This window comes from Mus caroli, chromosome 7, assembly GCF_900094665.2.
Source record: "Mus caroli chromosome 7, CAROLI_EIJ_v1.1, whole genome shotgun sequence".
NCBI lineage: Eukaryota > Metazoa > Chordata > Mammalia > Rodentia > Muridae > Mus > Mus caroli.
Window position 1 is genome coordinate 82805706 of NC_034576.1, and position 21668 is coordinate 82827373.

The window sequence follows — 21668 nt, forward strand, 5'->3', positions numbered from 1 at the left end:
CTCACAACCACCTGTAACTCCACCTACAGGAAACCAACACCCTTTTCTGGCCTCCTCTGGCACTGTGCACATGTGGTGCACAGATGTGCACTCAGGCACACATAAAATAAAAAGATTTAAAGAATAAGACAGGCTAGAGAGACGTCTCACTGGTTAAGGGCCCTTGGTGCACTAGCAGAGGACCTAGGTTCGGTTCCCATCAGTCCCCATGGTGGCTCACAGCCATGTATAACTCCAGTCCCAAGGGATCTGACATTCTCTTCTGACTTACACAGGCACCAAACAAGAATTCAGTCCCCATTCATAATGCAGGTAAAAACTTATACACATAAAATACAAACATTTGTGAATTTTTTTAAGAATGAAAAACCTTCTATTACTGTATAACCGGTTACTTTAGCAAATTCCCAGTACTACAGAGTAAGCAGATATCCATATCCGTGTACTGTAGGGTTAGATTTTTCGAAACCTACTTTGTGTTCTTGAATGCTTCAACATCCTTCTAGTCCACCTACCAGAAGTAGGGGGGATAAAAAAGGTTAGTAGGAAATGAGGGCTGTGGACCTGTTTAGAAGTAGTTCTTTGGGGAGATTGGGAAATCTCTGTTGTTAGAATATCATCAGCCCAGTCCAAAACAATTAACATGAGTCTGAAAGATCCTGGCAGAATGTAAAAGGACACAGAAGCCCTGAAATTGGCAAGGTAGACNTCAGTGTTAGCAGAACTAGCTTCACTGATTTAGAAAAATAGAGGTGCACAATGCTCTGGCCACTCCTTGAACCTGTGTGTCTGCCAATGTTCTGACCAGGTGTGTGCCCATTGCTGCACCTTCATTAGACTCTTTCCTTGTACCCCTCCCATACCCATTTTTTTGAGAATAGACATTGTTTAGATTTGGAAATCCCCTACTCTCCCCCTTCTCCTTCCCCCCCTGAGGGCCTATAAAAAGTGGGACCTCTTTCCCCTTGGTGTCGACTCCTCTACCCCTGCGTGGGATATGAGTCGTCCCCAGAGCTCTGGCTTTCCCCGAATAAAGCCTCATGTGATTTGCAACAAGCTCGGTCTGTCGTGAGTTCTTGGGTGTCCGCTATTGTCCTGAGGCTCCTTTCAGAGTCTTTCAAGTCAATAGCAGCAGTCCAGCCTAACTGGCAAACATCAAACAGGCATCAGTAGCAGCAGTCGATCCAGAAGAAACTGAGAGGCTCCACAGGTCAGCAGGAGTCAGCAGAAGCAAGCGGCAAGAAGTCACCTGACTATCACAGAAAGTTCTGTGGCAAGCCGGTCTCAATGAAGTCAAGACAAGGGAAGATCAGCAAGTCAGTGCAAGGCAAACCAATGCAAGAGCCTTGTCACACTGTCTGTGGAGTATATTTATATTCTTTCTACTCATCACACGTCCTTTTCCTGCCTGCTTCAGCAAGACATCCTCTCACCTGTCTCTGCTTCAGCAAAACATCATATGACATAACTGAGTTCCCACCCCCCTAAGAAAATTTCCACTTCAATGTAGTTTCTGCAATGGGTTTTTGTTTTGTTTTGTTTTGTTTTGTTTTGTTTTAAATGGTTTTTCGAAACAGGGTTTCTCTGTGTAGCCCTAGCTATCCTGGAACTCACTTTGTAGACCAGGTTGGCCTCGAACTCAGAAATCTGCCTGCCTCTGCCTTCCAAGTGCTGGGATTAAAGGCGTGCACCACCACGCCCGGCTAATGTTTGTCTTTTTATGAAGAATAATAATAAAAAAGAATCAATTCTTCTCTGGATTTTGCTACAACAAATAATCTGAATTACATGTTGGGTTGGGTTTGGTGAAGAAAGCTAGTGAAATTCAAAGTGGGGGGCAGGGATACCAGGTTATAGGAAGGCAACAGTGACAGAGCAATTGAATGAGGTCATTCTATTATTTCATTTTCTTGAGGTTACAAAAGTATTTATGGTTGTGGGTACCACATCAAGTTATGGGTGTAGGGGTGAGAGGACAATGTACTGTTTTCTTCTTCCACCATGTGGGTTCTGGAGGTCGAACTCATGTCCCCTGACTTGTCAGTTATCATTTTGATCCGCTGAACCACCTTGCTGGCCTTATTGTGTAATTTGCTAATGGAGCTAGTGAATGAAACATTGGAAGGCATGTGTTCTAATCGCAGCTGTCACTGTTAAGGGCAGGAATTTTTTCATAGCACCATTTCTGAAATGTAGAAGAAACACAAGCAGCTATTTTGTCCCAAACATAAACATATTTGGGTTGGCCATAAGATTCCAGGAAAAGTGGAGCGGAAAAGGTGCGAACCCGCCCCAATATGAGAGGACTACAAATCCCATAATGCGTTGGAAAAATACGTCTGGGCCGTTCACGTACACTCGGACCTCCAGACGCACCGGGCAAACGTAAACAGCCGGGGACCAAGATGGCTTCTGCTGGCGCCAAAGTGGGTGTGGTTCCCGGGAAAGCCACGCCCCCAGAACGCTACTGCAATAGGGGCGGCCTTCGTGTCCATAGCGACGGCGGCGGCGGCGGCCCGTCTGCTTGCTTAAGAAGTCGCCGCCGCCGCCAGGATCTCGGAGCCAGGAGTTAACCCCGAGGGGGAGCGGGCTCCCCCTCGCGACGGCGGGGACAGACAGTCCTGTGGAACGACGAGACGGTCCCCGACGTCCAGCAACGCCCAGGAAGAGCCGCAGCGAACGAGCGGCGGCCATGAGCGACCAGCTGAGTCCAGCCCCGGGCCGATAGGGGCAGCTCCAGCAGCCCCTGAGCTCTCCTCGAAACCTCGGGTGGGCAGTGTCTGCCGTGGGTTTCCTTTCCTCTATTGTAACCCAAAGAGTCTTAGCTATCAGAGGCCCAACCCCAAACGCGTTCACGTAGGGAAACTGAGTTCTGGCTCAGGGAAATCGCCGGCCCGATAACCTTTGATTTACAGCTGTATTTTAAAGCAAAGACTTCTCCATTTCTGTCAGCCACCTCTCTTCCCCTTCAGGAAACAAAACAGCCGCGGTGGTGGTTCCTGTCAACTCTTTTCTGCATGCACTGCAGTGTGTCGTATGATCCAGGGTGATGGGTTCTTTTTGTTAAGGACTTTACATCTTATCAGCCCCCCATGCTTCCTCCCACAGCCCTCTACTTGGAAACAACCTATTCTACAGTAGGGTTGATCTAAAAGGGCAACATTTCATTCTAGCACCGTAAAGGTGCTCTGGGTAAATTCCTGCAGGACTTCCTGGGCCTGGGGAAAGGTCTGATAAATATTTATTCCTATCCCTTTCCCCTTAGAATCTGAGAGGATGGAGCCCAATACCTGTAAGACCAGTGAATCTGAGGAAGATGATATTGAGGAAGAAGAATCTGAGGAAGAATGTGTTAGAGAGGAATCTACCACCCCTAACTCTACCCAGCAGGCACTTGGAAAGGCCGACTATAAAGAATTTGAGAATGGGGTTGCCTTATCGGTTGTAGCCAAGAAAATTCCAAAGAAAATATTAAGTGCAACAGACACAGATGATTTGGAAGTTGGGAGGAGAAGAAGAAAGCGGAAACGAAGGTATCTTTTCCTTCGATCCCTCACAGGCGTGACTCGAGAGAGTTATTACCCCTTGGCTTCACACCACCATTTAGTAGTGGAGCATGGTGGGATCGAAGCTTTTCACTTTAGCCTTTGGGAGAGGAGAGGAGAGCTATGCCTATAATCCCATCACTAGGGAAGCTGAAACAAAAAGATTACGTGTGTTCTAGACCAGCTTGAACTACAACGTGAGACCCTGCCCTCTCCCCACCCCATCAAAAACCAAATAACCATGGGCTGATGAGATGGCTCAGCTGGAGAAGTGGGCTTGTTGCCCAAGCATGAGGGCCTTGAGTTTGAACCCATAGTGCTCACATTAACAAAACAAAACAAACAAAAGACAGCTGTGGGGTTGTGGTGGTGGCCAGTGCCTTTGATCCCATCACTCAGGAGGCAGAGGCAAGCAGATCTTTCAATTCAAGACCATCCTGGTCTATAGAGCAAAATCCAGGACAGCTAGGACTACACAGAAATCTTCTCTAGGAAATCTAAAAGGAAAGACCAGAGCAATATTAACTTTTGCTTCAATAGAAAAAAATCAGAGGACTTGGGTCTGCCATGCTTGGAACTTTAGCATGTTGGTTTGGTATATAAATGCTTCTAGAGGAAATGAGTTCGTATTATAAGTCTGTTAGACATTTCTTCACCTGGGTTCCTGGGAGCCTGATACCTGTGCTTCCCTCCCACTTGGCCTGATTTCTGTTTCTCCTCCATTTCAGACCTCTGGCCATCAACCTGACCAACTGCAAGTATGAGAGTGGTAAGCACCGGGCTCAGCACTCACAGTTCGTGTGCAAGAGGGACTATTGTTCTTATTGCTGGGACAGTCACAACCATTCTCCCACCTGCTGGCTGCTGCCTAGGTGACCTACTACCTACACTGAAGTTCTTGGGTGTCCCCAGAATTTGCTACTGACAGCTGAGATGTGGCTGTTGGCAGTTAGTCTCAGTGGTAGGGAGGGGATCTCCACAGTCGGCTGGCCAAAAAAGAAAAACAAACAAACAAACAAACAAACAAACAAACAAAACAAAGCAAAGCAAAGCAAAAGCAAACTGAAAACTAAAAACCAACCAACCAACCAACCAAACCCCAAAACTAATTAAAAACACAAGCCAGGCCGGGCATGGTGGCGCACGCCTTTAATCCCAGCACTCGGGAGGCAGAGGCAGGCGGATTTCTGAGTTTGAGGCCAGCCTGGTCTACAAAGTGAGTTCCAGGACAGCCAGGGCTATACAGAGAAACCCTGTCTCGAAAAACCAAAAAAAAAAAAAAAACACACAAAGCCAGGCATTTGGGAGGCAGAGGCAGGCAGATTTCTATGAGTTTCAGGCCATCCTGGCCTACACAGTGAATGACAGCCAAGGCTACATAGTGAGACTCATATAATTTAAAAAGGAGACTGCCAGGTGGTGGAGGCTCATGCCTTTACTCCCGGCACTTGGAAAGCAGATGCAGGATTTTTGAGTTCAAGGTTAGCTTGGTCTACAGAGTGAGTTCCAGGATAGTCATGGCTACACAAAGAAACCATGTCTGAAAGAAACATAAACAAACAAACAAACAGTCTGAGGATATAGCTTATTGGTAAAATACTTGTCTAGCATGCAGGAAACTTCAGATTTGATCCTCAGCACCACATTAAACTGGCCCTGGTGGCTTATGCCTGTGATCCCAGCCTTTGGGAAATGGAATCAAAAGGATGAGAAGTTCAAGGCTATCCTCGGTTACATAGATAGCCTGGATTATATGTAAAAACAATAAACAAGCATACAAACAAACAGATGAGCTGGGCAGTGGTGGCACATGCCTTTAATCCCAGCACTCCGGAGGAAGAGGCAAGCAGATTTCTGAGTTCAAGGCCAGCCTGGTCTACAAAGTGAGTTCCAGGACAGCCAGGACTATACAGAGAAAACCTGTCTCAAAAAACAAAAACAAACAAGCTGAATGTCCTTCAAATAAGGAACCTAAGGAAAAATTAAATCTTTTGGGGTGGGGAGATAGTTCATTGTATAAATACACTTGCCAGCAAGGCTGACAACTCAGCTTCAATCCTGGGGACCCCCACGGTAGAAGGAGACTCCTGTAAATTGTCCTCACCTCCACGTGCATGATCTGGCAACTATGTGCTCACCATATACACATGATTAAAAAGAATGAAAAATCTTTAAAAAAAAAAAAAGCTTCTTTTGAGGGTTGAGAGTAAATCTTTTTTTTTTCTCTACTTCTGTATACACAGTAATTGAAATTGTTATAGTTAGAAGAATCTCAATTTTTAAAAAAAGATTTATTATATATGAGTACATTGTAGCTGTCTCCAGACACTCCAGAAGAGGCGGTTAGATCTCATTACAGATGGTTGTGAGCCACCATGTGGTTGCTGGGAATTGAACTCAGGACCTTCAAAAGAGCAGTCAGTGCTCTTAACCGCTGAGCCATCTCTCCAGCCCCGAGAGTAAATCTTGATGGTAAATGGCTTACCTACCATGAAAAAGACCCTAGCTTTGATCTCGAACCCCTCAAAAACAAAAACCACATTTTCCCTTTGACATTTAGTGGGCTTTAACAATTACAAGTAACATCCCCAGTTAGGTCAGGGTTTTTATCTTTCCCCTCTCCTCCACACTGACATCTGTGCAAAGCGCCACTAGAGTCTTAGGTGCCAGAGAGCTCCAGGCCTAGGGGCGGTACGCACCCACACAGTATGGACCCAGAGCAGCAGAGGGTCTGCCTCCTCTCTTCTCTGCAAGCCTCATGACTTTGGAATTGCAGACTGGGAACTAAGTTGCTGCAGGAAGAGCCACATGCCTTTACAATCTGCTGTCTGGTCAGGTCTATTCCTTCTTCCAGCTAGAGTTCCTGGGCTCATGGCTGGTACACAGGCTGGCAGCATTGACCTCCCTGTCTCTACAGTGCGCCGGGCAGCCCAAATGTGTGGCCTGAAGGAAGTAGGGGAGGATGAGGAGTGGACGGTGTACTGGACAGACTGCTCTGTTTCACTGGAACGAGTCATGGACATGAAGAGGTTTCAGGTACGAATGTCCTGGCCCATCCCCAACCTGCACTGGAGACTGCTGCTTTCCCATTGCTGCACCTTATACAAACAGGGAGGCCACCCCCACCCCACCCCACCTCACCCCCCTGCCCCAGGTCTTCTGCTCCAATAAAAATATTCTCCTCTTGGCTCTTTGGAACTTGTTATCGGAAGTGTTTGGTGGGCACACCCCTGTCACGTTATCTGTTCTCACTGGTGACATCTGACCAGCCTGCCTGCCTCATTGAGAGCAGGTGTACCCACCTTGGGGCGAGGACTGGAAGGCTGCTTCAGCGCTAATAGCAGACAGCTAGGGATGTGGCTCAGTATTCAGTAGTAGAATGCTTGCCTAGTATACACAAGGCAATTTCCTGTATCTAAAATATCGGGGTGGGGAACTACTGCTTAGGTCATCTGGATGGTTTAGTGTCTAAGCAGCTTAGATTGTCTAGAGTCTAAGCACACATTTACCAAGAAAGCACACATTTACCAAGAAAGTGTGGAAGAGCAAGTGTGGCGACGTACAGCCAGTGATTCCAGCATTTGAGAGGTGAAAGCAAGGGTCAGGAGGGGTTCAAGGCCAGCCTACATAAGATCCAGTTTCAAATGAAAAAAAGGTGGGGGAGGGGGAATCAACTTCCTGACAGAGAATAGATCAGGAGAGTGAGCCAGCCAGCAGTCACAGTGCACAGGGCTAGGCAAGGTATGCATGGTGGTACAGGACAGTACTCCCAGCAAGCAAAGGCTCAGTGAAGAGGGTGAGAGTTTTTGAAGCTTTATGTCTTGGGCTATATCAAGACTCTGCCTCAACAACAACAAAAGACATGAGCATGTCTTGGTGAAGTCATGTGTCGTAAGGAATGGGTTGGTAGATGCTTCCATTGTGGGAACATCATGAGTGTACTAAACAAATGGCTGTCCTGACACCAGGTGCTCGACTACCATCAGGTATGCAGTCTATCCTTACCTGAAATGTCGTGCCTCACACAACTAATTAAAAAGGGCCTGCGGGCTTCTTTGGGGAAACCAGGATGGGAGTCCAGACACTGTGACTTGTCCTAACCCAGCCTTAAGGGAGCTAGGAGAGAGCAGTGACAGTGAACGCTGGAGAAGCGTCAAAGAAGGAACGATGCAGGGAGCAGATGTCAGGGGAGGATCTCGAGTGAACAGTAATTAACAGCCTTTACTGAGGGATGCCTATGCATTGGTCAAACACTGTTAGGCAATTTTATATTGCTCCTTCATTAAATCCTTAACATCCCTGAGCAGCAGATAGCTGTTTGTTAAAAAGAGAAGAGGAAGGCTCAGAACACAAAGTTGACACAGCTAGTAACCAATGAAGCCGGCTGAAGCTGTCTCCTCCTACCTCCTGCCATCCCTGCAGGCTAGAACTGCTCAGGACTATTGGCAGACTTTCAGTGTGTGGTCTTCAGGTGCTGTGGCGTGCATTCCCTACAGTCTTCTTAGTTTACTCCTTTGTGTCTTCAAGAAGATGTGTTTATTATTATTTCGTTGTGCTATTGTGTATCATTATCCTTCTTTTAAAAGTGTATGTTTATGTGGTGTGTATGTGTGTGGGTGTGTGTATGGCGTGGGGGTGTGTCTCTGGTGTTTGTGTGCAAGTGAGTGTGTATGTGTGTATGGTGTGTTTGAGTGAGTGTGTATTTCTGTGTGGGATGTGTGGGAATGTATGAGGTGTGTGTATGTGTGGTGTATGTGTATGAGTAAGTATATGTGTGAGTGTATTTGTGATGTGTATATATGAGTATGTATGTGAGTGAATGTGTTTGTGGGGGGTGTATGTATGTGTGAGTGTCGTGTGTATATGTGTGTGTGAGTGTGTGTGTGTGTGAGAGAGAGAGAGAGAGAGAAAGAGAGAGAGAGAGAGAGATGTATTGCTAGGAATCGAACCTAGAACCTAATGCCTGCTAGTCAAGCACTCCCACCACTGAGCCTTATCTCCAGACAGCATAGTTGTTGTGGTGAACTGAGAGGTGTGAGGTGGCTGGAGGGCACAAGGTCCTGGCATGGGACACTTTTCCAAGTGTCCTTCCTTTCTCAGTCTTGATGTAGATGTGTCGGGGAGAGGTCATGGACGGATTTCCCACCTGCCTTATGGGAGCTTCCTGTTTCACACTTGCTGACTAGATACAGTACCACCGTCTACTCTGACATCTTCCTTTCCTTCCCAGACCTTTTCCATGGCTTCCTGGGATGCCCAGGTCCTAGGAACTGCCACTTTCTACAGCAGAGGCTGAATAACCAACTGACTATGTTTCAGAAAATCAACCACTTCCCTGGCATGACAGAAATCTGCCGCAAAGATCTGCTGGCTCGGAACCTCAACCGCATGCAGAAGCTCTACCCTACTGAGTACAACATCTTCCCACGCACCTGGTGCCTCCCTGCGGAGTGAGTGAGCTCAGACCCGTGGACAGGATGAGGACTCACTCTCTGTGGTCTTGATGACCCAGATGTGTATCAGAGGGTTGGAACGGGTCCAAGGAAGATTCAGCTGGCTGGGAGTGGTGGCTCAGACTTTTAATCCCAGTACTTGGGAGGCAGAGGCAGGTGAATTTCTGTAAATCTGAGACCAGTCGGGATTACATAGCAAGTACAGGATAGCCAGGGTTATAAAGAGAGACTTTCTCAAAAAAAAAAAAAAAAAGAAAGTTTCAGCTGCCCAATCAAAGTGGGTCCAGAGCTAAGTGCTCCAGGAAGAACCTGGAGGTAGATAACAAGAAGGTGGCCATGGGGATCCCAGGACAGGCAAGGATGCACAGAAACCCTTTGACCAGCCTCTCTCTGCATGTAGCTATGGGGACTTCCAGGCCTACGGTCGTCAGCGGAAAACCCGCACTTATATCTGCAAGCCAGATAGCGGCTGTCAGGGGCGTGGCATCTTTATCACCAGAACCCCCAAGGAAATCAAGCCAGGAGAGCATATGATCTGCCAGCAGTACATCACCAAGGTGAAGGCCACCTCGGAACCCCCAGGCCTCTCCCCACACTGGGATGCCACATCCCTTGTACGCCAGGGCCGGAACTCAATTATAGGCTTCTGCCCTCTTTGCTGTCTTCATTATCTTACAGACAGAGTACAGCCATTTTTCAGAGCTAGCCAGCCTGGATTTGACTCAAAGCTTTCCCATTTCCCAGACATATGATCTTGGGCAGTTACCTGGCTCTGTTTCCTCACTGTTAAATGAAAGTAGTAACACAATTATTATTATGGCTACTGTGAGGATTCAATGTGTTATGTATTAGAAGCACCAGTAATAACCATATATTGCCTGTAATAAGCACTTCGTAAGTTCATTAGTATTCCCTCTGGGTTTGCATGCTCTTAGCCCTTCCTTATTGATGGCTTCAAGTTTGACATGCGAATCTATGTTCTGATCACTTCCTGTGACCCTCTCCGGATCTTCATGTACGAGGAAGGCCTGGCTCGTTTTGCCACTATGCCGTATGTGGAACCCAGCCATAACAACCTGGTGAGGAGGCAGGGCAGCACCTTCTTCCCTTCCACTGCCATGAGTGCCTCTGTTTTAAGCACAAACATGGTGGAAAAGTTTGTCATTGTCAGCTAAAACCAAGGAAGGAAGCCAGTGAGAGCCATAGTATGGGGGACATGGTGGGGGTGTGGGAACCCTTGCTGGGTGGTGACTAAGGAAAGGTTCTGAATGGAGTTACCCAGCACAGCCTCTTTGCCAGGATCATACAGGACAGTCTCTGGTGAAGAGGGCCAGGAGCTGAGTAGTCTTGGGGCAGAGCAGTGGGTGATACGAAGTCACTGAGGGGCTGGAGAAGCTGGACAGAGAGGCAGTGTGAGCCAATCTAGGGCTGTTCGCTTCACAGGAGGAGGTCTGCATGCACCTGACTAACTATGCCATCAATAAACACAATGAGAATTTTGTCCGAGATGATGCTGTGGGCAGTAAGAGGTATCCCCTATTCTGTTTTCCCTTGCTTCCTCTGCCCTTAATCCCATAGCCTCCGGAGCCCATGAAACCCATTTGACTCTTGGGAAGCTGGTTTCCCAGGAATCCCTGCTTTTGAAGACACTACTCCTGTGTCTGAGCTCTAAGTGCAGACTCAGCAACCATAACCCTAATCACCAATCCCAGCTCCCAGCTGCTAGCAGCGCTTTGAAGCCCAGGGTCCCAGAAATGGAAGTGGGGTTAAGTCAGGGAGCCTCGTGCCTGCAGCCAGGCCCTGCTGGCCTGGAGACTGGCCTTCCTCTGAGCACTGGGCCTCACAGGAAGCTGTCGACACTCAATGCCTGGCTGCGAGAGCACAGCCATGATCCCCGAGAGCTGTGGGGGGACATCGAGGACATCATCATCAAAACCATCATCTCAGCCCACTCTGTGCTTCGCCACAACTACCGAACCTGTTTCCCCCAATATCTGTGTGGAGGTACATGCGCCTGCTTTGAGATCCTGGGGTTTGACATCTTACTGGACCACAAGCTCAAGCCCTGGCTTCTAGAGGTAAGATTTTCTCTCCTGGACTCAACAAGGCCAAAGTCAGAGGCTTCACCTTGGAAGCAGTATACTCACCTGGTAGCCTAGGGAGGTTGGGGGAAGTAGAAGTCTCAGGGTAGGGAAGAGCCAGGTGAAGACTTCGTCAGTTAAGCCATATAAGGCTTGTGTCAGTTCCTGAGACAAACATTCGTAGTCTTTGACTTCTGCAACAACAGCTCAGACTGGGCACACGCCTGTAACCTCAGTGCTTGAGAAGGGGAGGAAAGAGGATCATGACTCCAGGCTTCTGCTACATAGTGAATTTGAGGCTAGCCTAGATTTTATAAAATTCTGGCCCCCAAAGCCCAAGAAAAGCAAGCAAACAAGCAAGCAAGCAAACATGGCAATCCATGTTTAGGATTCTTCCGTGCACCCTAAGGAAGTCTTGCCAGTGAGGACCCTGTATCCATAGTCAAATTGTCTGGTTTTCTCTCACTAGCCTGTAGATAGGTCACATCTCTTCTTGGTTGCTGACTCGGGCCACAGGCCAGAACTGTTTCTCTCCCAGACCCCCAGTTACACTGTAAGAGCCCACCACCGGCCCAGGTGGTCTAGGAAAGGGGCAATAAGGCCTCCTCTCGGCAGGTAAACCACTCCCCAAGCTTCACCACAGACTCCCGCCTGGATCGAGAGGTGAAAGATGCACTTCTCTGTGATGCTATGAACCTTGTCAACCTCCGGGGCTGTGACAAAAAGAAGGTGATTGAAGAAGACAAACGTCGAGTCAAGGAGCGGCTTTTCCCGTGCCACCAACAGCCACGAGAAACCAGGTGTGCCTGGTATCTGATAAGGGTTTGTTTATTTAAGACAGGTCTCTGGCTGGCCTGGAACTACATATGTAGACCAGGTTGGTCTCAAATTCACAGAGATCTACCTGCCTCTGCCTCATGGTGGCAGGGACTAAAGGTGTGCATCACTATGCCAGGTTTATTTATTTCTAAGCTAATATAGTACATGTTTATTTTGTGTGTATCTGGGTGTCTGTATGGTTCTGCACATGTAGCATGCCAGACCTGTGGTTAGAGGACAATGTGTAGGAGTTGGTTCTCTCCTTCCACCAGTGTTGGATCCTAGGACTTGAACTTGGGTCTATAGGCTTGGCAGTAAGTGCTATTACCCACTGAGCCTTGCAGGTTCTGGTAGGTGTTTAGTTATACAACTTGACTTCTTATTACTCTTATTCCTGAGAGAAGAAGGTTACAAGGCATTGATTAGCTTTTAAACACATTTTTTTTTTTAGCGATCTATTTATTTTATGTATATGAGTACACTAAGACAAGCTGTCTTCAGACACACCAGACTAGGGCATTGAATCCCATAACTGATGGTTATGAGCTTCCGTGTTGGGAATTGAACTCAGGACCTCTGGAAGAAAATCAGTGCTCCTAACTGATGAGTCATGTCTCCAGGTCCCTAGCTCCCCTTTTTTGGCCTAGATAATACACTGCATATGGGGCTGGAGAGATGGCTCAGTGGTTAAGAGCACTGACTGTTTTTCCAGAGGTCTTGAGTTCAATTCCTAGCAACCACATGGTGGCTCACAATCATCTGTAATGAGATCTGATTGCCCTCTTCTGGCGTGTTTGAAGAGAGCAATGGTGTCCTCATATACATAAATCTTTTTTTAAAAAATTTTTTAAAAAGGAGTTAGAATCAGGAGGATCATGAGTTCAAGACCAGCTTGAGCCACTTAAATTAGCAAGAAATTGTCTCAAGCAAATGGACAATCATTAAAATATGGGTCTTTCTTTTCACAGTCAGGAATAACCTATGTGTGTCACACACAATAAGCACGTGCTGGTCACTGTGCCACTCCGACCTTGATTCTCTTGAGGCTGGCCTTGATCACACTGTGTAGCTGAGGCTGGATTTGGACTCCAGTTCCTTTTGCCTCTGCCTTCCCAGAGTTAGGATTATAAGCCTGCAGCACATCTAGTTGAATCCTTTTACATTTTCTGTAGTGTATGGGCGTTTCAATTTGGAACCCATAAGACTGTGGTAACTAGAGTGTTTGCTTATGAAATGTCATTCTCTCTACTTAGGAAGAGAATCAGAATTCTGGAAACCACACCTATATGGTAGGGCTGGCCATGAGCTTGGGTGCTTCCCTCCATAGGTAGGGGCCAGGGAGCCCAGGCAGCCAGCAGGAGGTTCTGAAACTGAAGGCCTTAGCCGGTACTCCTTCCCCTCCTCTGACTTCCCTGAGCTTGGTTTCCATAGGCGAGAACAGTTTGAGTTATCCCAGGCTGCCATGCATGACCAGGAGCGCTATGAAGACTCCCACCTAGGGGGATACCGGCGGATCTACCCGGGGCCTGACTCGGAGAAATACGCACCTTTCTTCAAGCACAATGGCTCCCTCTTCCAGGAGACGGCCGCCTCCAAGGCCAGAGAGGAGTGTGCCAGGTATCTTGGCTGCATTCCCACTGTATGAGTGGGTTAGGGGCAAAGCCTGACAGCAGACTGCTCCCTAACAGGAGAAGAGGAGGCTATACACTTGAGAAGAGAGCAACAATTCTAACAGGTTCTTTCTGTGTGCAGGCCCATCCCAGCATGCCTTCACTGGAATGTGTGATGTATATGTATGTAGTACATGTGCGCGCACACGTGCATGTGGAGGCCAGAGGACAACCTTGGGTATTGTTCCATAGCTGGTCACCTTGTGTGTTTTTAAATAGGTAAAGATTACAGTTGCTTATCTGTGTGTGTGTGGACACCACGTGCACATGTAGCCGTTGAGAGATCTTTCAGGAGTCAGTTCTCTCCTTCCACCATGTAGGTTCCAGCAAATGAACTCCGGCAGTCAGGTTTGGTGGTAGCACCTTTACCAGCTGAGCCATCTCGCCAGCCCCACTTTGTTGTTACTTTTTATGTATTTATTTTTAAAGTGTTATGTTTTTAGCTAGGCGTGGTGGCGCACACCTTTAATTCCAGCACTTGGGAGGCAGAGGCAGGCGGATTTCTGAGTTCAAGGCCAGCCTGGTCTACAAGGTGAGTTCCAGGACAGCCAGGGCTATACAGAGAAACCCTGTCTCGAAAAACCAATTAAAAAAAAAGGTTTATGTTTTTAAAACTGGGTCTTAATATATAGCTTTGGCTAGCCTGGAACTTGCTGTATAGATGAGACTTGCTCCAAATATAGAAACCTGTTTGTCTGTGCTTCCCAAGTGCTGGGACTAAAAGTGCCCCCATGTCTGGCCCACTTTATTTTTTGAGTCTTTTATTGGCCTGAAGCTCACCAACAAGGCTAGGTTAGCTGACCAGTGAGAAGCCAGGAGCCTGCCTATTTTTTTTCTCCCCAGTGCTGAGATACAAGCAAGTGCTACCATGTCAGGCTTTTTGTTCTTGGATTCTGGGGCTTGAACTCAGGTCCTCGTGCTTTCAGGGGAGGGACTTCAGTGCGGAGTTTTCATCCCAGCCCACTAACAGAGCCTTAATGACTCTTTCCTTCGCTGCGGTTCCTATACTCTAATCAATTCCAGCAACACACCAGGAGTTCCTTTCCCCCACGCCATCTCTCCTGTGTCTGAAACTGCTGTGTCTCATCAGGCAGCAACTGGAAGAGATTCGCCTAAAGCAGGAACAGCAGGAGAACCCAGGCACCAAGAAGCGCAAGGAAAACAAGGAGCAGAACCAGGGAGAATCGGCGGGGGAGAAAAGCCGATCCAGAACAGTTACTCGGGTCCTTGCCACCAGCCTGGCATACAGGAACCGGAACCGGGAGAAAGAGGTGTCAGGGGTGTGGCTCTTACCTTCTCACACCAGACTTAATTGGGATTCCTAGGGAAGGGAACCCTTGCTGTCCCCTCTCTCTTCACATGAGAGAGATGAGTCTCTAACTAGTAAATTGGATCTGACCTTTTGGAACAGGTGAGAGAATGGACAGCTAAGGGAATCTTACAGTGCGGCCCGGAGAGGGAAGGAAGTAGAGTGGGCCAGGGGTCCTGCAGCCATCCTTGCTGGTGGTATGAGGCTCGTCTTGGACATCCTGTATCTCTCCTGTCCCTTGTAGCTGCTGCCAGTACAACTGGACACTACGCAGCCTCAGGACATCGTGGAAGAGGAGGAGCTCGAGCGGATGAAGCTCCTGTTACAGAGAGAGAACCTCATCCGCAGCCTGGGCATTGTAGAGCAGCTCACCCGCATGCTGTACCCTAGCCACCGGAGCCACAGAAAGCTTCATGAGTATCGGGTGAGGGTCCCTGCGAAGTCTCTCACAAAGCAAGGGAACAAGGGCTGTGATGCCAACACGTGGTGGTGGTTTCACCAAAGGAGGTTCTTGTGATGGTACCTGTCACGGGAGCCTGGGAGAGGCTCTGCTGGTTCCATGATGTCTGTTCCCAGGCTCCCTTGGGTTTGGTATTGCAATCCAGCCAAGTGCAGCTCCCAACTTTCTCAATTGCAAGGGACTTGTCTCTATTCCTGTTTCACAGTATCCCACAACTCATGACTGACAAATAACAAGGCCACCACCATGGTCAGTGGCTTCTATGTACTCACCCTAGTATTGCCAATGCCCTGGCTCTAATGGGAGCTAAGTAAACAGTCTTGGGCCAACAAAACAGCTGCCGTTTTCACTATTCCCTGGGCAAGTAGCAAACCTGTTGGGCCCTCTGTTTTTGATGAACCCCCAAAGAATAACTAGTTAAACAATGGTTATGGCCTAGGAAAGATTGCTTTATTTCCAACACTCTATCCAGACTCACAAGAAATATGGTAAGGGGCTGCTCTTCTCCTCTAGCCTAGATATCACCAGGACGGGCTGAGCAGTCAAGAACTGCAACCTGTGAATTTGGTCCCATTGGTGTTCCTGAGAGGGGCTGCCTCAGAGCAGATCCCTCCTCATTTCCTGCAACCACTTCGGCCCCACGAGTTGATCCCCAGGATCTTAGGGCCGCTATCAAGCATCAATCCCGCAATTGCACAGCATTCCCGGTACCATCTTCAGCCCAAGAACTTCAACTGGATAGGAGATTCAGCAGCCACAGGCCCCTGTTCATTGTCAATGAAGAAATCTGGGAGGCACTATATTTCCAGCTCTAGAGTCAGGCTCACTAGCCGTAAGTATACAAAAATAGCCTTGGTCACTTTTGACTGGTGTAAATTCCCAGTAGTAAATGTTACAGCTGGGCTGCTCCTAGGATACAAAGTGGCATTCCTGGTAGTGTAGGAATGGGGGAAGGCAGTGGACCGGTTTATTTACTTGCTTCTATCTAGTGACCCTGGTGATAGAGATAACAGACCAATTCCAGCCCTCAACCAAGGTTAACAGGGAAATGGCCATGTAAACAGACTAATTAAGATCCAGTGTGGTAGAGATGCTGGAGGGAAGCATGGGATGCCAGTCTTGTGTGTTACTGGAGCACAGATGGGAAAGAGGTGAGAACACCTCTTTTGTGGGTACTACAACTTAGTGGGGGTCCATGTCTCTACTGCAGAAGGCCAAGCCAGCAGAAGGCTAGAAGCCATAAACAGAGCCCTGTCAGGATCAGTGCCACCCACTCTAACCCCAAGACAGGGCTATCTTCTGCAGCCCAAAAGACAGGAAAATGGCTCATGGACTGAATGCTGCACCTTGCCCTCCATGGTAAACTCTGAACACAGAGGAAGCAAGGCTGGGGATCTTCCCCTATGCCCTGCCTCTGCACCAGTACTGCAGCATTCCAGCCCACTCCTCAACATCATCCAACACAGGTAAAAGAAGGAAAGCCCAGCACTCAACCAAAACAGCAAATGGTCTTCAATCTTTGCTAATTGAAAGACTGCCAACAAGTTCCAGATTGAAAAGCTCTGGCCAGGACCTTTGTTTGCAAAAGGCAAAAAACACGGAGACACCAAGAGTTCTTCAACATTCTAAGATTCTTTGGGGATCGGTAAAGACTAAAAGATGAAGGCCAGCTTGTATGCATCGCTGCTCACCAAGCCTTAGGCTGAGTTTATCCCTAAGCGATGGGTCTGAACCCTGGGTATGGCTTGGGGCTGGAGGTCACTGGGCAACAAGGAGTTCCTTTCCCAGAGGAGTCAAAGCGACTACGGTGTAGTCGCCATCAGAAGATTGCTGAGGGTTCGCCCTTCCTGCCACAGTGGCAGAATCAGGCAGGCCTGGGCAGCCTGTGCCAGAGGGGCGGCTCTGGGCAACTGAACCCGTCTTTTTATTAAAGTTTATGTCGTTTTCCAGGCGCGTGCTGTACCTCCTTTCGATCCTCCCGTCTGAGGCAAGCTCTTTTCATAGTTACAGCAGGGACGCCCAGCCCAGCCTGGTGACTAAGGCCTGTAGTCCCAGTTACTTAGGAAGCTGAGACAAGATGATGAATTTAAGGCTAGGACAATTCAGACCGTTTCAAACATTTTTTTCCTTTTTAATGGCTAGGGAGATAGCTCAGTGGCAGTAGCTTGCCTAGCATGTACAAGGCTCTAGCTTGGCTCCCCAGCACGGTAAAACCAAAATCAGCAGGAAAGGGTGGGCAACTGGATAATACAAGGACAGCCCCCGCCCACCCGGGAAACGAAAGACACAGGATACCGTCTAACTTCCGGTTATTCCTTTCTGCTTCCGGGTTCGCCCTCCCACTTCCGGTGCTTTCCGGTCGCGAGCTGTAGATACCACCTCGCGTCGCAATGGCGCTCTCTCTGAGCCTCTTTTTGGGCGGTCGTGTCCGCGCCTCTGTCGCTCGCTGTGGGTTCGCGTCCCAGGTCATGGCGGGCCCGGGTTCTGTCAGCTGCGAGCCGGACCCCGATTCCGACTGGGAGCCGGAGGAGCGGGAGCTCCAGGAGGTGGAGAGGTACCTGCTTCGTGGCGAGCCCTCAGCCTGGAGTTAGGCTTCGCGCCCCGGCGCTCCATGCGCTCCCCCTTAGCTCCGGGCGCCCGGCAGCCGCGTCCGCACAGGCTCTAGTTTCTTCTCCTCCGTTGTCTAGGGCACAGGGACAAGTGATCAGCTCCCTTGACACCCTAGGTCCCGATGCTTAGTGACGTTTTTCATCTCCCGTTAGAGAGTTCGGCATGCTTACGTTTAGGTGCTGTAGGTGTTAGATTTCTGGGGGCAGTGCACCCAGAGTGCTTTAACCTGGCAGACATGCGGTCAGACGAGAGAGCTGGGCTCTCCAAGATTTAGTCGGATACTTTTTTGAAACACTCATCTTGCTTCCAAGCTCGGCTTTTGCCATTGGTTCTTTCCCCCCAGCGCTTTGAAACGACAGAAAAAAGCAATGCGATTCCAGAAAATACGAAGGCAAATGGAGGCTCCAGGTGCACCACCCAGAACACTGACGTGGGAAGCCATGGAGCAGATCCGGTGAGACGTTGCTCACAAAATGGGATTTACCTTTTGGGGGGATTTTAAGTATTTAATATTATTGCCTTTAAAATAGAAAGCGTCATAATAAGGAACTTCCTAAACCTGTCCAGAATTTTGTTTGTTTTGCGATGCTGGGATCAGCACAGGGACTTGCTTATGGTCCACTGAGGTCATCACCTCCTAAGGACATACCTAGCTTGGTAGGTAAATTATGGACAGTTGATTGAAGTTTGAAAGGCACTTTTCTTTTGAGGCAACCTCATGTAGCCAGCTGGCCTCCAGGACACTGTAGACAAGGATAGCCTTGAACTCTTGTCTTCCTGCCTCTGCCATCTGAGTTCTGTAATTGAGATTAAATGTATGTACCAACGCTCCTGGATTTATTTTTTATTTATGTATTTATTTATTTATTTATTGACAAGACTGCTCTGTGGACCAGGTTAGCCTGGAATTCTTGGGGCAATTCTCCTGTCTCTGCCTCCCAAGTTCAGGGATTACGTTGTGTATGAGTCACTACTCTTACTTGAAAGGCATCTTAAACGAATTTTCTTTAATGGGGCTGGAGAGATGGCTCAGTGGCTAAGAGCACGAACTGCTCTTCAAAAGGTCCTGAGTTCAATTCCCAGCAACCACATGGTGGCTTACAACCATCTGTAATGGGATGTGATGCCCTCTTCTAGTGTGTCTGAAGACAGATACAGTGCACTCATAAAATAAATAAAAAAATTTTTTTTTTATTTTTTGAGACAAGGTTTCTCTGTATAACCGTGCTGGGATTAAAGGCGTGTGCCACCACACCCGGCTTAAATAATTTTTTAAAAAAGAATTTTCTTTAAGTATTAAGGTTTTTTTTCTTTCCTCCTCTTTTAGGAGCTTGGGGTGATAGCTCAGTTGGTAACTTGACTGGCAAAATGGGGATCTCAGTTTGGTTCCCCATTACCCATGGAAAAAGCCTGATGTGGTGGCATGCTCCTGTAATTGTAATTGTAATTGTAGCAGTGCTGAAATGGGAAGCGGAAACACGGCATAGCCCTGGCGCTAGAAGGCGGGTTAGTCTAGCCTACATGGTGAACTGCGGACCAGTGAGAGACCCTGTCTCCAAAGGATAGCAGGTGTTGGAAGACCAACGTTAGGGATTGTCCTCTGGTCTCCATGTGCCCAGACACACACATGCACCCTTCACACTTGAATACACACATAGTTTTTATTTCCTATTTAAGCTTAGTTTGGCTTACGAACAACTGAAATCCCACCATTGATGAATGTGACAGAGACAGGTGGATCTGTATGAAAGCTCTGGTGGTCTACATAGTGAGTTTTGAGGCAGCTAGGGCTATATAGTGAGACTTGTTTCAAAACAAGATTTTTGAGACAGGCTCACATATCCCAGGTTGGTCTCAAATGTGTTATCTAGCTAAGGGCGACTTACTTTCTGAATCTCTTGCCTCCACCTCTTTTTTTGGTTTGGTTTGGTTTGGTTTGTTTTTTCCGAGACAGGGTTTCTCTGTATAGTCCTGGCTGTCCTGGAACTCACTTTGTAGACCAGGCTGGCCTCGAACTCAGAAATCTGCCTGCCTCTGCCACCACACCTGGCTCTTGCCTCCACCTCTTGAGTGCAGGGATGGCAGTGAGTTACCACCACATCTGGTTTATATAGTGCTCAGGATTGAATTTGGGGCTTCTGTGCACGTAAACCCCTACCAACTGAACATCTTAAAAATCCCCCCTTTTGTTTTTTCTAAGGTTGCTTGTTTGGTTTTGCTCTGCCTTTTTAGACAGCCTTTAGTAGGTCATTCAGGCTAGTTTGAAACATTATCAAGACCTAACATTGCTATCATCAGACAGCAGTTGGTGGCTGCTGGTTGACATGAACTGACCTGATTGACTGGCCAGATATTGCTGTCTGTACACGGGTACAGAATTAGTTGGCACAGTCTAAGGACTGCATTTGAGGTTTCCAAGGTTTTTTCTTGTCTGTCACTACTAGCATTATCAATTTAGCTCTTCTCATAGGAGACTTATTTGCAATTTGAAAAACTGTTGTTTTTTTCCCTCCCCCTGTAGGTATTTACATAAGGAATTTGCAGAGTCCTGGTCAGTTCCAAGGTTGGCAGAAGGCTTTGATGTCAGCACTGATGTTATCCGAAGGGTTTTAAAAAGTAAGTTTGTACCCACTTTAGAGCAGAAACTGAGGCAGGACCAAAAGGTCTTGAAAAAAGCTGGGTTTACCCAAGAGATTTGTCAGCTTCCCGTTTCTGAAGATACCTTGAAGCCGCTCAGTGCAGGCCGCTCTGTGTCTGGCCTGCTGATGGCAGGGGATGAAGTCTCCTCTAAAAGTCAGAATCACAGCACAGCTTTGAAAGTGGTAAAGTCAAACCCTAACAGCACAGATGCACAGAAGAAACGGGAAGGAAGGAATAAAAGAATCCAAGTCTTGGAAGAGAGCGTAGTGCCTACCACCACAGCCTTGGGTCATCAGCGAGAACTTCAGAAGTCCACCACCAGTGACTCCGAGGCCACCGGAAGAGCTGACAGGGATACATTACCAAGTGTTGAGATGCTGGAAGAGCTGAAGGCTGGGGAGCCAGGTGCCCAGAGCTTCAGCAGCAAAGTAGTGCAGAGGGGGCATGAGTTCTTTGACAGCAATGGAAACTTCCTCTACAGAATTTGAGCCTAGGACTGGCTTTTGGAGATGTCTTGACACAGCTGGACAGGTAGACTTGAAGCTGCCAGCATTTTTGCACACCGTTGGCCACTTTGGAGTGAGAGTCGGTGAGGCTAGAATGTGGGTGGAGGAGCTGCTTACTTAGGCAGGGTCAGACTTCTGGAGTAAGCCCCATGGGTCCCCTCCAGATCTAAGCACTCATTCGTCTTTGTTGCTTGGTGGTCTCTCTGGTGAGAACAAGAATTATATGTATCCTGTGGTGGATTTTTGTGATACTATGTTGGGAGGAAATTGAAAGATTGCCTCCTGACCTCATTTCCTTTCTAATCACTGGACTGTCTATTCTTGATCTGTTTAATCAGTTGGTTTCCTTATGAATGAAATAAAGTGAAATGGAACAGTTTGTTGCTTGGTTCTCTTTGCGGCAGAATTTACTTTGGAGAGGGATGTAATAGAAAAGGTAGAAGGAAAAGCATTCTTTGTCATTAGATTAAAAATTGGAACATGAAACAGAAGAGACCTGTCCAACAGAAGCCTTCTGTGCATGCGCTCGCTCCTCTCGGGGATACATTAGTTTTTTTGTTTTTTTTTTTTTTTTT

The 21668-nt window shown here is 47.9% G+C and overlaps 2 protein-coding genes across 6 annotated transcripts; both read left to right on the forward strand.

Moving 5' to 3' along the window:
- The first annotated feature begins 2480 nt into the window (after positions 1-2480).
- On the forward strand, positions 2481-17288 carry LOC110298666 (tubulin polyglutamylase TTLL13). Of its 5 annotated transcripts, none has more exons than XM_021168049.1 (15): positions 2481-2769; positions 3266-3533; positions 4274-4314; positions 6463-6581; positions 8865-8995; positions 9399-9555; positions 9934-10077; positions 10442-10527; positions 10845-11076; positions 11695-11879; positions 13330-13515; positions 14659-14839; positions 15122-15301; positions 15851-16169; positions 16804-17288. In XM_021168049.1, exons 2-15 carry the CDS (start codon positions 3277-3279, stop codon positions 16998-17000), a joined length of 2415 nt encoding a protein of 804 aa, XP_021023708.1. In that variant the 5' UTR covers positions 2481-2769; positions 3266-3276; the 3' UTR covers positions 17001-17288. The 5 variants fall into 5 exon arrangements, with proteins under 5 accessions (XP_021023708.1, XP_021023706.1, XP_021023705.1 ...); XM_021168047.2 differs by having other exon boundaries at positions 2493-2785; positions 16548-17280; XM_021168046.2 differs by having other exon boundaries at positions 2493-2773; positions 16548-17280.
- A 374-nt stretch (positions 17289-17662) lies between these two features.
- Ngrn (neugrin, neurite outgrowth associated) lies at positions 17663-21472 on the forward strand. Its single transcript, XM_021167712.2, has 3 exons — positions 17663-17891; positions 18291-18401; positions 20469-21472. Exons 1-3 carry the CDS (start codon positions 17728-17730, stop codon positions 21073-21075), a joined length of 882 nt encoding a protein of 293 aa, XP_021023371.1. The 5' UTR covers positions 17663-17727; the 3' UTR covers positions 21076-21472.
- The last annotated feature ends 196 nt before the right edge of the window (positions 21473-21668 follow it).